This window comes from Bos indicus, chromosome 18 (assembly GCF_029378745.1).
Source record: "Bos indicus isolate NIAB-ARS_2022 breed Sahiwal x Tharparkar chromosome 18, NIAB-ARS_B.indTharparkar_mat_pri_1.0, whole genome shotgun sequence".
NCBI lineage: Eukaryota > Metazoa > Chordata > Mammalia > Artiodactyla > Bovidae > Bos > Bos indicus.
The window spans coordinates 50,643,711-50,657,216 of NC_091777.1; the positions used below are offsets into that span (position 1 = coordinate 50,643,711).

At 51.3% G+C, this 13,506-nt stretch overlaps 1 protein-coding gene and 1 long non-coding RNA gene across 2 annotated transcripts in view; one reads left to right on the plus strand and one right to left on the minus strand.

Annotated features, from left to right (window-relative positions):
* Positions 1-411: 411 nt before the first annotated feature.
* Positions 412-7,922, minus strand: LOC109572736 (cytochrome P450 2A13). Its single transcript, XM_070771069.1, has 9 exons — positions 7,707-7,922; positions 7,031-7,193; positions 5,787-5,936; positions 5,393-5,553; positions 3,875-4,051; positions 2,788-2,929; positions 1,908-2,095; positions 1,111-1,252; positions 412-594 (listed from the first exon to the last, which is right to left on the minus strand). Exons 1-9 carry the CDS (start codon positions 7,884-7,886, stop codon positions 413-415), a joined length of 1,485 nt encoding a protein of 494 aa, XP_070627170.1. The 5' UTR covers positions 7,887-7,922; the 3' UTR covers position 412.
* Positions 7,923-8,041: 119 nt separating this feature from the next.
* The window catches only part of LOC139177118 (uncharacterized), a 30,222-nt gene continuing 24,757 nt past the window's right edge, over positions 8,042-13,506 (plus strand). The window contains exon 1 of the long non-coding RNA XR_011561560.1: positions 8,042-10,301. This is a non-coding gene — a long non-coding RNA (uncharacterized lncRNA). The remainder of the gene's footprint in view (positions 10,302-13,506) is intronic.

Sequence of the window (13,506 nt, forward strand, 5' to 3'; positions counted from 1 at the left end):
AAATGGGCATAGATACTGTTCCCTATCACGGTAGGTTTGTGAGCATTAAGTGAGGTGAGTTTAAGATACTTTAAGCATAGAACTGACACAGAATACTTGCTTAATAAATAATATCTGCTATAGTTACTATTCAAAGTATAATAGTTTCCCTCTCATCTCATCTCTAGCAAGCTGAACAAAGAGTCGTTCTGTTTCTTTCTCTCCTGTCCACCTTGCCCTTTCCTCCCCACCCTCCACCATTCCCCATCCACAGCCCCGCCCCTTCCCTACCCCCGCCCCTAGCCCCTCCCCTCCGCTCCCCTTACCCCTCCTTTCCCCATCCTTAGCCCCGCCCCTCCCTCTTAACCCCCGCCCAGGCCCTTCCCTCCCCTATTTGCTCCTCCCACCAGCCCCACCCGGGCACAGCCCTGATTCAACGGGGCAGGAAGCTCATGGTGTAGTTTGGAGGGATAGTGGCAAAGCCCACGAGTTTGGGGGACACGTTGATGTCCTGGGGCGATTGTGGGGACTTGAAGCGGAAGTTCTGCATGATGGTGGTGAAGAAGAGGAAGAGCTCCATTCTGGCGAGGCCTTCTCCGAAACAGTACCGCTTTCCTGAAGGACCAGAGTGGGAGGCGCGGAGGTGAGGCCTGTTCTCACTGTTGCCCGACCCCCACTACCGACCCCCAGCTGCGTCCTCTCAGGGAAGAAGGGCTGGAATATCGAGGCTGGAGAGACTTGCAGAGAAGTTGCTACTCCTCTCTGAGCCTGTTTCCCTAGAACTTTTGGTGGGATGAGCCCAGACTGTAGCAATTGGAACTTTGGATACCCCTTGCCCTTAAATACACACTCAAATATGGCTACTGCTGTCATTGCCTTCCTAAGAATCTGAAGGATTTAAATGACCTTGGACTTAAATCTCTCACTCTGGGCCTTGATTTTCCCCATCTTCGAAACGGGTACGATCATTCCTTTTCTTTCGCTTTGGCCAGGGCTCTTGGTAGTTATGGGGATTGCTGATTGGCCCCAGGGTATATGGTAAGAAGGACTTCCAAGCTGGAGAAAGAAGCTAGGTTAAGCCTTAGAGATAAAGGAGGCCCCTGTGGGTGTTGAGTTGGCAGTGTCTCTTACCGATGGAGAAGGGCACAAAAGCATCACTCTTCTTAAATTGCCCCTTCTCGTCCAGGAAGTGCTGGGGATTGAAATCTCGGGGGTTGGAGAAGAACTTGGGGTCTCTCAGCACAGAGCCCAGCATAGGGAACACTTCGGTGCCCTGGTTGAGAGGAGGGAGGGGACTTTGATAAGGTGGAGTAGGGGATGGGTATGACGAAAGCACATTGTGGGCAGAGGGGGAATTTGGGTGTCCGAGGTCAGGACAAGGGAAGGCATGGGAGTTGGGGTCCTCTGAAGGAGGTGCTTTGGGGTACACGAGATTCATGTCCTCGGAGACAGGAAGTTTGGCTGACATGGGGCTTATGTCCCCTGAGAAGGGAAGTTTGAAAAGCACGGGTTCTGTGTCTCCTGGAGCAGATGGTTTCGGGGACACATAGTTAATGCCTCCCATGGCAGGAGGTTGAGGGGGTGGGAAGGTCATGTTCCCTGAGAAAGGAATTTTGGGAGACGTGGGGTTCGTGTCCCTCTAGGCAGGATGCTTGGGGGACATGAGATCATGTCCTTGAAGGTCTAGGGGAAATGAGGTTCATTTCCCTTGAGACAGAAATTTGGGAGGCACATAGGGTTCATATTCCTTGAGGTAAGAGGTCTTGGGGAGGTCTGGAATTCAGGAGTCTCCAAGGGGGAAGGTGGCAGGGACACGGTAGTGGGGAAAGTCTTTGATTAGGGGAGTGGGTCCCGTGGGTCATGGGCTGGGAAGGTTCTAAGGGGAATGGGGTTTAGGGTCACAGGGAGCGGGCTGAGTGGGGCAGCACCTTGGGGAGCAGGAAGTCTCGAAACTTGGTATCCTTGGTGACTCTGCGAGGCAAGCCCATGGGGATCATGTCTCCGAATCTCTGGATCTCGTGGATCACAGCCTCTGTGTAGGGCATCTTGGCTCGGTCCTCAAACTTGGGCTGACGGTTCTTGCCGATCACGCGGTCAATCTCCTCATGGATTTTGGCTAGGGGAGGGGGGAGAACGTATTTAGCTCTTGAGGGGACTCGGGGCAGGAATGAAAATCCAAATATGTACAACATGCATGACATCCATGTGTGATGTGGATGCAGACCACTCAGATCCGACGTCGGCTGTAGACACTGTTGGTGCAGGGTCTTGTTCTCTTTCTTGTTGTTTAGTTGCTTCAGTCGTGTCTGACTGTTTGTGACCCCATGGACTGTAGCCTGCCGGGCTCCTCTGTCCACGGGATTTCCCAGGCAGAAATACTGGAGTGGGTTGCCATTTCCTTCTCCAGGGGATCTTCCTGACCCAGAGATTGAACCTGCATCTCCTGCACTGGCAGGCAGGTTCTTTACCACTGAGCCACCAGGGAAGCCCACCTTGTTCACCTGGTCCTATGGAAATCACAGGGGAGGTGCAAAGGAAGAGTCCTGGGGAATATCTGGAGGAGGGGGCGGTGGGCACTTGGTTGGGTCAGCCGCAGGAACTATATACCAATCAGTGCAGATATTTTCAATATTTTAACAGCTGGTGAGACTTGGCTGGTGCTTATCAGCCAAACATCACCTAGTCTTTAGAGAGCAGAGCGTGTCTGAGGGTCCATGGACCTGTGAGAGATGGGACCATTGCAGCAGGCTCAGAGGAATTTGGGGGAGGGGTCCGTGGTGCCCGCTTCCCCACCCTCTCCAGCCTTACCCTCCACATCTGGGTGCTTCATGAGCAGCAGGAAGCCATACCGCATGGTCGTGCTGACCGTCTCGGTGCCCGCAAAGAAGAGGCTCAGTGTTGTCATCACCAGGTTCTTCCTGTAGAACTCCGTGTTGGGATTCTCCTTCTCCTGCATGGATGGAGGGCTTCGTGAAGCCCTATGCTCTCAGGGCCCTTCTGGGGGTTTTCCCTTTGGACCTGTCTCTTTATTTTATAGGGGCTTCCCTGGTGGCTCAGACAGAATCTGCCTGCAATGCACGAGACTCGGGTTCAATCCCTGGATCAGGAAGATCCCCTGGAGAAAGGAATTGTTATCCACTCCAGTATTCCTGCCTGGAGAATCCCGTGCATGAACTGAGGAGCTTGGTGGGCTACCGTCCATGGGGTCGCAAACTGTCAGACACGACTGAGCAAGTAACAACACTCTATTTTATTACCTTTTCAAATTAAACCCCTCCTTTTTTGGGGGGGCTGTGCCATGTGACTTGCAGGATCTTCCCTGACCAGGGATTAAACCCTGGGCCCTTGGCACTGAGAATGCAGAGTCCTAACCCCTGGGGCCTGCGTGCTAAGTCACTTCAGTGGTGTCTGTCTCTTTGTGACTCCATGGGCTGTAGCCCACCAGGCTCCTCTGTCCATGGGATTCTCCAGGCAAGAATACTGGAGTAGGTTGCCATGTTCTCCTCTAGTGGATCTTCCCGACCCAGGGATGAAACTCGCATCTCTTATGTCTCTTGCATTGGCAGGTGGGTTCTTTGCCACTGGTGCCACCTGGGAACTCCAGTAGTGGAAGAGTGATGGTTAATTATCACTGGGATTGTGAAGATTATTAGGTTAGTTCAGTTCAGTTCAGTGGCTCAGTCGTGTCCAACTCTGCGACCGCATGGATGGCCACATGCAAGACTTCCCTGTCCATTGCCAACTCCTGGAGCTTACTCAAACTGTCCATAGAGTCGGTGAGTTATTACTAGGTTGGGGGAGGGGTGATTTCAATGGGCCTCTGTTCTCCTCCACCCCCAGCTTGATTTCCCTCTGCCTGGCTCTGGACCTCTTCATCCTGGCTGTGAGGGTGTACCTCCTGCATGCGGATGAGGAAGGAGTCGATGAAGTCCCGTGGGGAGTTGGGGTCCAGCGTGCGCTGGTTTTGTTCCACCTTCTTGGCTATGAAGTCCTCCAGTCCCTGCAGCTCCTTAAAGGCCTGTTGCTGTGGCCCTGGCAGATATTTCATCACTGAGTAGAACATCTCGTAGAGCTGAGGATGGGGAGGGGAGAAGGGGAGGGAAGGATGGCTGTCAGTGTGCAGGACCTGGTGGGAGTGGGCCCTGTCTCAGGGCAAGGCAGGTACTGGGTTACAGGCACCTGCCCAGATGTTTACATATTTTGATGAGGCTGGATGGGCATGTGTTTTCACAATGAGTTATGTGTGAGGGCCCCTGTCCAAGGATTACAGGGAGATGGACTGGGATGCATATTCAGATATTCAGATGATGTTGGATTGGAGAAACACACCCGGGGTTCATATATTCAGATGAGGTTGGGTTGGGAGACACCTGTCCAGGTGTTTAGCTATTTAGGCGGGACTTGTATAGGGGTTGGTCACCTGTCTAAGTGTTTAGGCATTGGTGTGGTCTCAGATGGACACAACTGCCCAGATGTTTAGGGGGTCTGGGTTGGGGTTTCTGTGCAAGTGTTGAGGTACTAAAGTGGAGTTGGGGTGCAGGTGTTAAGGTGGGGAGATACCTGTTCAGGTGTTCAGATATTCAAATGGGCCAATGGAGGGCACTTCTGTAGGTGCTGGAAATGAGTTGGATCAGGGGACACTTATTTGGGTGTGTGGGGAACAATCTACCTAGGTGTTTATGCATTTAGGGGTCTTGGTTGGGGTACCTGTCTACATGTTCAGCTATTTAAGTGAACTGGGGAGGAGGCACTCTCTGGAGATTCCAGTGGGCTGGTTTGGGACATCTGTGTGGATAGCCAATGATTTTGGTGGGCTGAATTTTGAAGCACCAGGTGTCCAGGTAGTCAGGAAGTAGGCTGAGGTGACCACTTGCCAGGTGTTAAGAAATTCAGATGGAAAGAAAATATCTTTTCTTTTTTTTGCCACGCCAAGCAGCATGTGGGATCTTAGTTCCCCAACCAGGGATCGAACCCATGCCTCCTGCATTGGAAGTGCAGAGTCGGAACCACTGGACTACCAAGAGGTCCCCTCCCCTTTTTTGAGATGGAGTGTCTAAAAAGGGACCACTTGTTGTACAGTAAGATAAGCTGGGATGAGGACACCTGTCTTGTAAGAAAGCTGGGTTGAGGACATGTATCTTTTCTTCAGGGTTTTTTTCTTCTTTCTTCTTTTTTGGTGGAGGGTGCATCTTTTGAGATATCCAGGTGTCCTTGGAGAATGAGTATTGGGCTCTGGTGCCACTGTTGAGTTGTCCAAGAGTGGTGGTCTGGTTTTGAGGGGACCCTGTCTGGGGGAGGATGGGAATTTGGGGCACCTGTCTCGTGTTTGTGTGTGTGGGGGGGTGGGGTGCGGGGGCGGGGGAATAGGCAGGTTGCCGTAGGGGCAGGGTAGAGCCAGGTCGACTCGGGTTACCTGCCCGGTAGACGTAGCGGTGAACTGGAAGCTTCCCAGCATCATTCGCAGTAGTGACAAGAACTGTTTGTCCTCGTAGTCAAAGCGGTCCCCGAAGACAATGGAGCTGATGACATTGGAGACCGTTCGGCTCAGGAAGAAGGTGGGATCGATGAAGGCGCCTGGGGGGATGAGAGCGGAGGGGGTTGGGGAGAGACAGGGATTTAGCGGAGAGGCAGCTCGCGGTCTGATGCGGTCTGAGAAGTGCAGGAGGGCACGGCAGTGCTGAACTACACTTCCAGCGCCGGACCCTAAACCCTTCCCCCAGCGTGGCCCCTCCTTCCCGGGCCAGAACGCTGTGGCCGCGTCGGGTGTTTCCCTCCTCCTCGCACACTCCAGGGTCCCCCAGGCTCACCGCGAGTGTCCCGGAAGGCCTCGATGAGGAAGCCCGCCTCCTCCTGGATGCGCTCTTCGATGCCGCGCTTGCCCACGCCGAAGTCCCGCAGAGTTGTAATGGAGAAGCGCCGGAGCTGCTTGGCGCGCTCCCCGTTGCTGAACGCCACGCCTGAGGAGGCAGCGGGGGAGTTGGATGAGGGCAGAGCGAGGCAGGGCCCAGACCAGCTCCGGGCTCCCGGGCTCCCGGGCTCCCTAGAGAGAGAAGGGGTGGACAGAGAGAGCAAGGGGGGAAAAAGGAGGGTAGAGAGCCAGAGTAGGGTGCAGAGGGGACGGAGGGATAGAGGGTGGGCGAGAGCAAGGGGAGAGGGAGGGAAGTGGGGTAAAGAGACAGACTGAGACAAACAACGCAGAGTCAGAGAAATGCAGAAAGAGACCTAGTGCAAAGAACAGAATCGGAAAGAATGAGGCAAGACAGATATGCCAAGAGACACAGAGACACTCAGGGGAAGAGGAGACAGAGGACGGAAGGAGGGGAAGTAAGATGCATGGAGATCTGGGAGTTAGACATAACCATAGCAAATTCTAAAGGACTTCCCTGGTGGCTCAGATGGTAAAGAATCTACCTGCAATGCAGATGACCTGGTTTCGATCCCTGGGTTGGGAAGATCCCTGGAGGAGGAAATGGCAACCCACTCCAGTATTCTTGCCTGGAGAATCCCATGGACAGAGGATCCCAGCTGGGTACAGTCCATGGGGTCACAAAGAGTTGGACACAACTGAGCGACTAACAGACACACACAAAGAGACGAGAGAAAAACAGGGAGAAAGAAACGGAGAGGCCCTGGGGGGAAAGAGAGACTGTTACTAAGAGATGGAGGCATGGAGATTTTGAGGCAGAGATAATGGGAGATTCTAAGACAAAGGAAGATGAAAGAGAGAGAGAAGGAGAGAGAAACCGGGGGAAGCCCAGAAGCTGAAAAGAAAAAAAAACCAAAAGGCATATGGAGATAGAGGACCAGGGTTCCAAAGCAGAAATCCCAAGAGGCTCTAAGAGATGCAGAGAAAGAAGAGATATCGAGTGAAAGGGAACAGGAGCAGAGAGAAGCAGGGAGAAACAGAGATGCAGAAGCTAAGACAAGATAGGGCAGGGGCAGGCAGCAATGCACAGGAGTGGAGACAGGAATAGCAGAGGCAGTCAGGAGAAAAAAGCTGGGGACCCCGAAGTCTGTCTGACCATGCTCCCTTCCCCTCAGTCTCCCTCACCATAGCCTTTGAAGAGCCAGTCAAAGGTAGCCTGCTTGCCTCGCCCACTGAATTCTTCAGCCTGGTCCACCAGAGCCTCCTTCACAGCATCATAGCCACACAGCACCACAATCTGCCGGGTCCCCAGGTGGACCGTGAACACAGGGCCGTAGTGCTCGCTGATCTGATAGAGATGAGTGGGAGTTAGTTAGTGGGAGTAGCCCCTATTCTGAACTGGCCCTGCACCCAGACCTCACATACTGGGATGCATTTCCTCACAAGTTCTGACTATCAAGGAGCTGGACATCTCAAGGTGTCTTTCCTGGCTAGGACCCCAATTGTTGTTGTTGAGTTGCTCAGTCATGTCTGTCTCTTTGTGACCCTATGGACTGTAGCCTGCCAGGCTTCTATGTCCATGGGATTTCCCATGCAAGAATACTGGAGTGGGTTGCTATTCCCTTCTCTGGGGCATCTTCCCAGTGCAGGGATCAAACCCGGGTCTCCTGTATTGGCAGATGGGTTCTTTATCTTCGGGCCACCAGGGAAGCCCCAGGACCCTGGTATTGGATCTTTAAAATTCCCTTCTTCTTTCCTAAGACTCTTGCCCAACATTGCCCACCCCCTGCCGTAAAGCCGCAGACGAACTGGACAGGCCGCCCCCCTTCATCCCATTCCACCCATCTCTGCCCCATGATACCTTTATGAGGGAGTTGCACATCTGCTCGGTGTTCAGCTGCAGGTAGTTCCCGATGAAGGGCAGAGGAGTGGGCCCTGGAGGCAATTTCCCTTTGAGGTTCCTTTGCCGCCAGACAGACATCAAGACCATGATAGTCAGACAGGCCAGCAAAGCCACGAGGAGCAGCCCTGAGGCCAGCATGGTGGCAACTGGGAGTGATGGCCAGGTGGTGATGTCTGAGATGGTTGGCTTTTATACTACCAGGGAAAGCAGGACAGACTTTGGTCCTGATTATATAATTGTCTTGTTTTACCTCTCATATACACGCCTCACTATTCTCCCTGCCTAGCTTGGGACCCAGCCAACCAGGAAGGAGTGGGGGGACCTCAGGTCAGGTTAACAAGGAGAGGGCCCCAAGGTGGAATTTGTGGTCTGTGGGAAGAGACTGCTGTATGGCTCTGGACTTTGGAGGAGACAGTAGATACATTCCAGAACTGAAGATTTTGGGGAGCCCCTGAGCTTTGGACTTGGGATCTCAGAGTGAGAAGGTGAAGGTGAAGTCGTTCAGTTGTGTCCAACTCTTTGCGACCCTGTGGACTTGCCTACCAGGCTTCTCCGTCCCTGGGATTCTCCCAGGCAAGAATACTGGAGTGGGTTACCATTTCCTTCTCCAGGGGATCTTCCCGACCCAGGGATCGAACCCGGGTCTCCCACATTGGAGGCAGATGCTTTAACATCTGAGCCACCAGGGAAGCCCCTCAGAGTGAGAAGGGATTTGGAGGTCTTGGGAAAGTGAAAATCACAGATCTGGATGTAAGGGTATTAGAATGGACAGGATATGGATTTGGGGGTCTTTTGGTGAGGAGGGATGTAGGTTGAAGGGTCTCATGGTGGTGGGGGGAATTCCAGGGAATGGATTCGAGGGTCTTGAGGTGAGAAAGGACCCCTGCTGTGGGTGTGGGGTTCCTGAGAGCAGAGTCCAGCTGGATCTGGACTCAGCATCTGATCCCAGATGTTGACTTGCTTTTATTTTGGACATGTTGCTCACTCTCGATGGCCAGAAGCTTCATCGGAACCTCAAAGCGAGGTCACAGTGGGGGTCATAGAACTGACCATCTGTGGTTGGGCAAGAGGTGAAGACCAGAGCTGTGCATCTGTGGAACTTTCCACAGAACTGGAGAATAGTAACTCACAATCTCAACCGGTAGAGGAACTGGCTGGGGCTTGAGAAGTAGTAATAACCATCAATCTGATACCACACAAAAAAAATCCCAAATGTTTCAGGGGTTAGAATTCACACAGCATCCCACTGGTTCCCTACCCAGATCCTTAGGGAAGTCCACTGTGTTGACTATATCATTTCTATTATTGTTAATGTTTCGAATTTTACATGTGAGTATAATGAGGACAGAAGAGAGAGAGTGGGCAAGAGGCACGCATGTGACCCCTCTGTCTCCTGCTTGGCACTTATTTCCTCTTTCTGGAATTGGGTTTCCCCACTTCGGATTCGAGAGTTGGACTGTGAAGAGAGCTGAGCACTGAAGAATTGATGCTTTTGAACTGTGGTGTTGGAGAAGACTCTTGAGAGTCCCTTGGACTGCAAGGAGATCCAACCAGTCCATTCTGAAGGAGATCAGCCCTGGGTGTTCTTTGGAAGGAATGATGCTAAAGCTGAAACTCCAGTACTTTGGCCACCTCATGTTAAGAGTTGACTCATTGGAAAAGACTGATGCTGGGAGGGATTGGGGGCAGGAAGAGAAGGGCATGACAGAGGATGAGATGGCTGGATGGCATCACCGACTCGATGGACATGAGTTTGAGTGAACTCCGGGAGTTGGTGATGGACAGGGAGGCCTGGTGTGCTGCGATTCACGGGGTTGCAAAGAGTCGGACACAACTGAGTGACTGAACTGAACTGAACTGAACTTCCCAGAAGGTGCCAGTGGTAAAGAACCCGCCTGCCAATGTAGGAGATGTAAGAGATGCAGATTCGACCCCCTGGAGGGCATGGCAACCCACTCCAGTATTCTTGACTGGAGAATCCCATGGACAGAGGAGCCTGGAGGGCTACAGTCCATAGGGTCACACAGAGTTGGACACAACTGAAGGGACTTAGCACACACGCACCAGTGCAAAGGGAGTATTTGGAAGAGAAGGTTGTACTGGAGGGTGTGTGAAGTCCCCTTTAGAGGTGATTCCTGGTGTCAGGGCTGTTAGCAGGCAGAGGAGACTATGTCAGGAGAGATTTGGGTAAACTCCAGTGTCAGGAACAGAGAGAAATCCTGGGATTCTGAAGGTGGGGGAAGAAAAAGGAGGAGTGGTCCCATGTGCCCCCTTCACTGACACTTTTCCTTCATAATGACACTTAAGCCCATCACAGTACTGTGATGATTACGCCCACTTCCTCATGATCTTATTGACTCTCTATAACAGCAGGGCTGGTTCATTATTGTCTTCACTTGGCAGTTGAGAAGCCTGGGACTCTATAAAGCCACTTGCTGGAGGTCACACAGGTAGTAGGTGAGGGAGCTGGAACTGGAACTCTCTCCTGGTTCTCCTTCCATGGACTAGCCTGGCCCACCCTTGGGGCCACGTGAGAGTCAAGGCTGGAGGCAGGTGAGTGTTGACGTTGGCATCAGCCTTGGACACAGGGATTACATTAGGTTCTGCTTTTGGCATCAGGTAGCCCTGGGGAGGTAGGGTATCCTGTTGGCACTGAGCCTGCCCCCGGGTAGACACTAGGATTAAACACAAGTTGACATTGAACCTGATGCCAGGAAAACAGTAATAGAGCCACTTGTGGTATCAAGAGGGCTCTGCGGGTAGGCACAGGGGCTACCTTCAGGACAGCGTAAGGGTGTCACCGTAGAGATCCAGAGGTTGGTCCCAGTGGGTTCTGATAAGAACATCCCGTGGGTGCTGAGATGGATCCTCTGTGGGCCTGAGAGGGGGCCCCGGATGGATCCCAGACAGGCTCTGACAGTCGGACAACCCTGCTCAGGTGCCACCTCTAACCTTGGACAAGAGCAGGTGCGTTAGGCTGGTACTCCTGGCGCTGGCATCTTGCTAGATCATTCTAGGCTGCTGAGCTCTGAGTCCTTCGGGGAGGGGACAAAGGGCAGAGAACAAAGCAAAGAGATGAAAGTTGTTTGTTGGTTTTGGAGGGGGAAGAGGAGGACAAGAGGATTAGCTCCGGCTTGGCAGGTATCAGTCTCCCTAATCCTGATTGCCAGCTGCACCTGGGCTGGCCCCATGCCTGCGTCCGCCTCTTCCCCCTTATTCCATGACAAGGAGGGAGGCAGAAATTTGGGGAGTCTGTTTTTCAATGAGATTGGCACCAGCGAGGGCACTCACTGAGTGTTCAAACAGGCTGCTGTGAGCTGGGTGGGGAGGAGAAGCACTTGGGGGACAGTGAGGTCAAGTGAATTTGACTTTGATGTTGGCTCTGGAACATGGAGCAAGAGGTTACTGTGCATCATCACGTGTTGTATCTCCCGGAGGCAGGCAGGACACGTGCTAGCCTGTGGTGGCCTGGATATGGGCTTCTAGAGTAGTAGCCCGTAATCAATTAATAGACTTTATTTTTGTATATCTGAGATGCAGACAGTTGGGATTGTCAGTCCAGATGGAAAGTGAGGTTAATTAGTTCCATTTTACTACAATGGAAAAGAAGTCTGTAAGGTGAGGCCAGGCCATTTCCATCCTCTTTTGGTAAAATATTGAGTGGTTGGTAAAGTTTTGTATAATATAAAAAAATAAAAAGCACTGAAAAAAGTTAAAAACAACAACAACAAACAGTTTAAAGAGTAGCTAGTGGTGAACCCTGGAAAATCCTTTCTCCTTGCTGGGTCTCAGTGTCCCTGTCAGGACAATGGAACAGTGGTTAAGAGCAAGATGAAGGCATAGATTGGAATCCCCTCTGTGGTTGGGTCACTTTGAACAGATAACCTCACCTCTCTGGACCTTATAGGGCCAATGATGGTACCCACCTCTTAGTCTCTTTTGGTAAGGAATCAGTAGGTTAATGCATGGCTGCAGTAGGTTTGAGCTGTACGGCAGTAAGCACTCAGTCAATATTATCCGTTCTTACCATTAATCCATGCAATGAAGGCCACAGATAAGAGCTTCTGTAAGCATTTCCTCTGTATTTTACATTGTCCAGCACAAAGTCTCTAAAGTTTTTCCTTTGGAAAAGGAGAAAGAGAAAGTTTTGCGGGAAGCTCCCTCCCCATTTCTTCCTCCGGACAGCAGAACTGTATTCCCTGGACGTCCCTGGTGGCTCAGTGGTAAAGAATCCGCCTGCCAATGCAGGAGCCACAGGGTCGATCCCTGGGGTCTAAGAAGGTCTCACCCGCTGCAGGGCAACCAAGCCGGTGCCACAACTACTGAGCCTGCGCTCTCGAGCCTGAGAGCGACAGCTACGGAAGCCCGCGTGCCTAGAGCCAGTGCTCTGCGGCAAGAGAGGCCGCCGTAATGAGAAGCCGCCATAATGAGAAGCCCGTGCACTGCCGCGAAGAGTGGCCCCCGCGCACCCCAACTAGAGAAAGCCCGCGCAGCAGCTAAGATCCGGCACCACCAAAAAAATAAGATAAAATAAAGACGTCTCTTCTTAAAAACAAACAAAGGAAAACTGTACCTCCTAGAGCTGTGCTAGGAAGTGGATCTCTTAGGCACCTCCTGGAGGGATGGTGGTTAGGCAGTGGGCCAGGATTAGACTCTCTGGACAGGTGTGGAACTCTGCCCAGGGCTTTGCCCAGCGTTGTGCTTTGTCTTTGTCCCCCCGTGTCTGACTTTCTGTGTGTCTTGCTCTCTCTCCTCCCCTGCAGGTCAGCCTGCCCTTCAACCTTCTTGTGTGCTTCTGGATCTGTTTATATTTGTGTCATTTTTGCCCAGTGGGTTTTCCTAGATGCCTCAGTCATTTTTCTCCTTCTTTATTTATTTAGAGACATATCTTTTAGTTGAATTAATAGACTTTTATTTTGTACCTCTGAGATGCAGGCAGTTGGGATCCTCAGTCTAGATGGTAGGTGAGGTTAATTAGTTACATTGTACTACAATGGAAAGAATTCTGTAAGTCAAGGCCAGGCCATTTCCATCCTCTTTTGGTAAAAGTATTGAGTGGTTGGTAAAGTTTTGTATTATATAAAAAGATAAAAGAGCACTGAAAAAAAGTTAGACTATTTTAAAGAATTTTATATCACAGAAAAATTGAGCATTCCCATGTTACACCTTCCCCCAATACACAGTTTCTCCAATTATTGAATATTTTACATTAGTATGGTTAGTATGGTTGTTGCTGTTTAGTTGCTAAGTCATGTCCAACTCTTTTTGTGACCCCATGAAATGTAGCCCTCCAGGTTCCTCTGTCCATGGGATTTCCCAGGCCAGAGTACTGGAGTGGGTTGCCATTTCCTTCTCCAGGGGATCTTCCCAACCCAGGGATCTAACCTGCGTCTCCTGCAAGGCAGGCGGATTCTTTATCACTGAGCCACCTGGGAACTCTGGTTAGTATGTTTCATATTAAAAGTATAAACCAATACATTATTATTATTACAGTCCATGCTTTATTCAGATTTCCTTCCTTTACCTAATGCCCCTTTTCTCCTCTAGGATACCACATTTTATTTGATTATCATGTCTCCTTCAGCTCTTTTCGGTTGTAAGTTTCTCAGACATTTCTGGTTTCTTTGTTTTTGATGCCCTTGGTAATTTAAATGAGGACTGGTCAGATACATTGTAGAATGTTCGATGAAGCTTTTCTGATGCCTCCTTATTTATACATCTGAATGTGTGTGGACTTAGGGGTGCACTCTTGAGGTGT

Bases quoted from the DNA above. Each gene is read 5' to 3' on its own strand.
- LOC109572736 (XM_070771069.1), bottom strand. From the start codon at position 7,886: ATGCTGGCCTCAGGGCTGCTCCTCGTGGCTTTGCTGGCCTGTCTGACT. The intron at 7,194-7,706 runs GTATCATGGGGC...CATCTCTATCAG, and splicing joins TGTGCAACTCCCTCATAAAG to ATCAGCGAGCACTACGGCCC. The intron at 2,096-2,787 runs GTAAGGCTGGAG...CCCCTCCCCTAG, and splicing joins GAAGCACCCAGATGTGGAGG to CCAAAATCCATGAGGAGATT.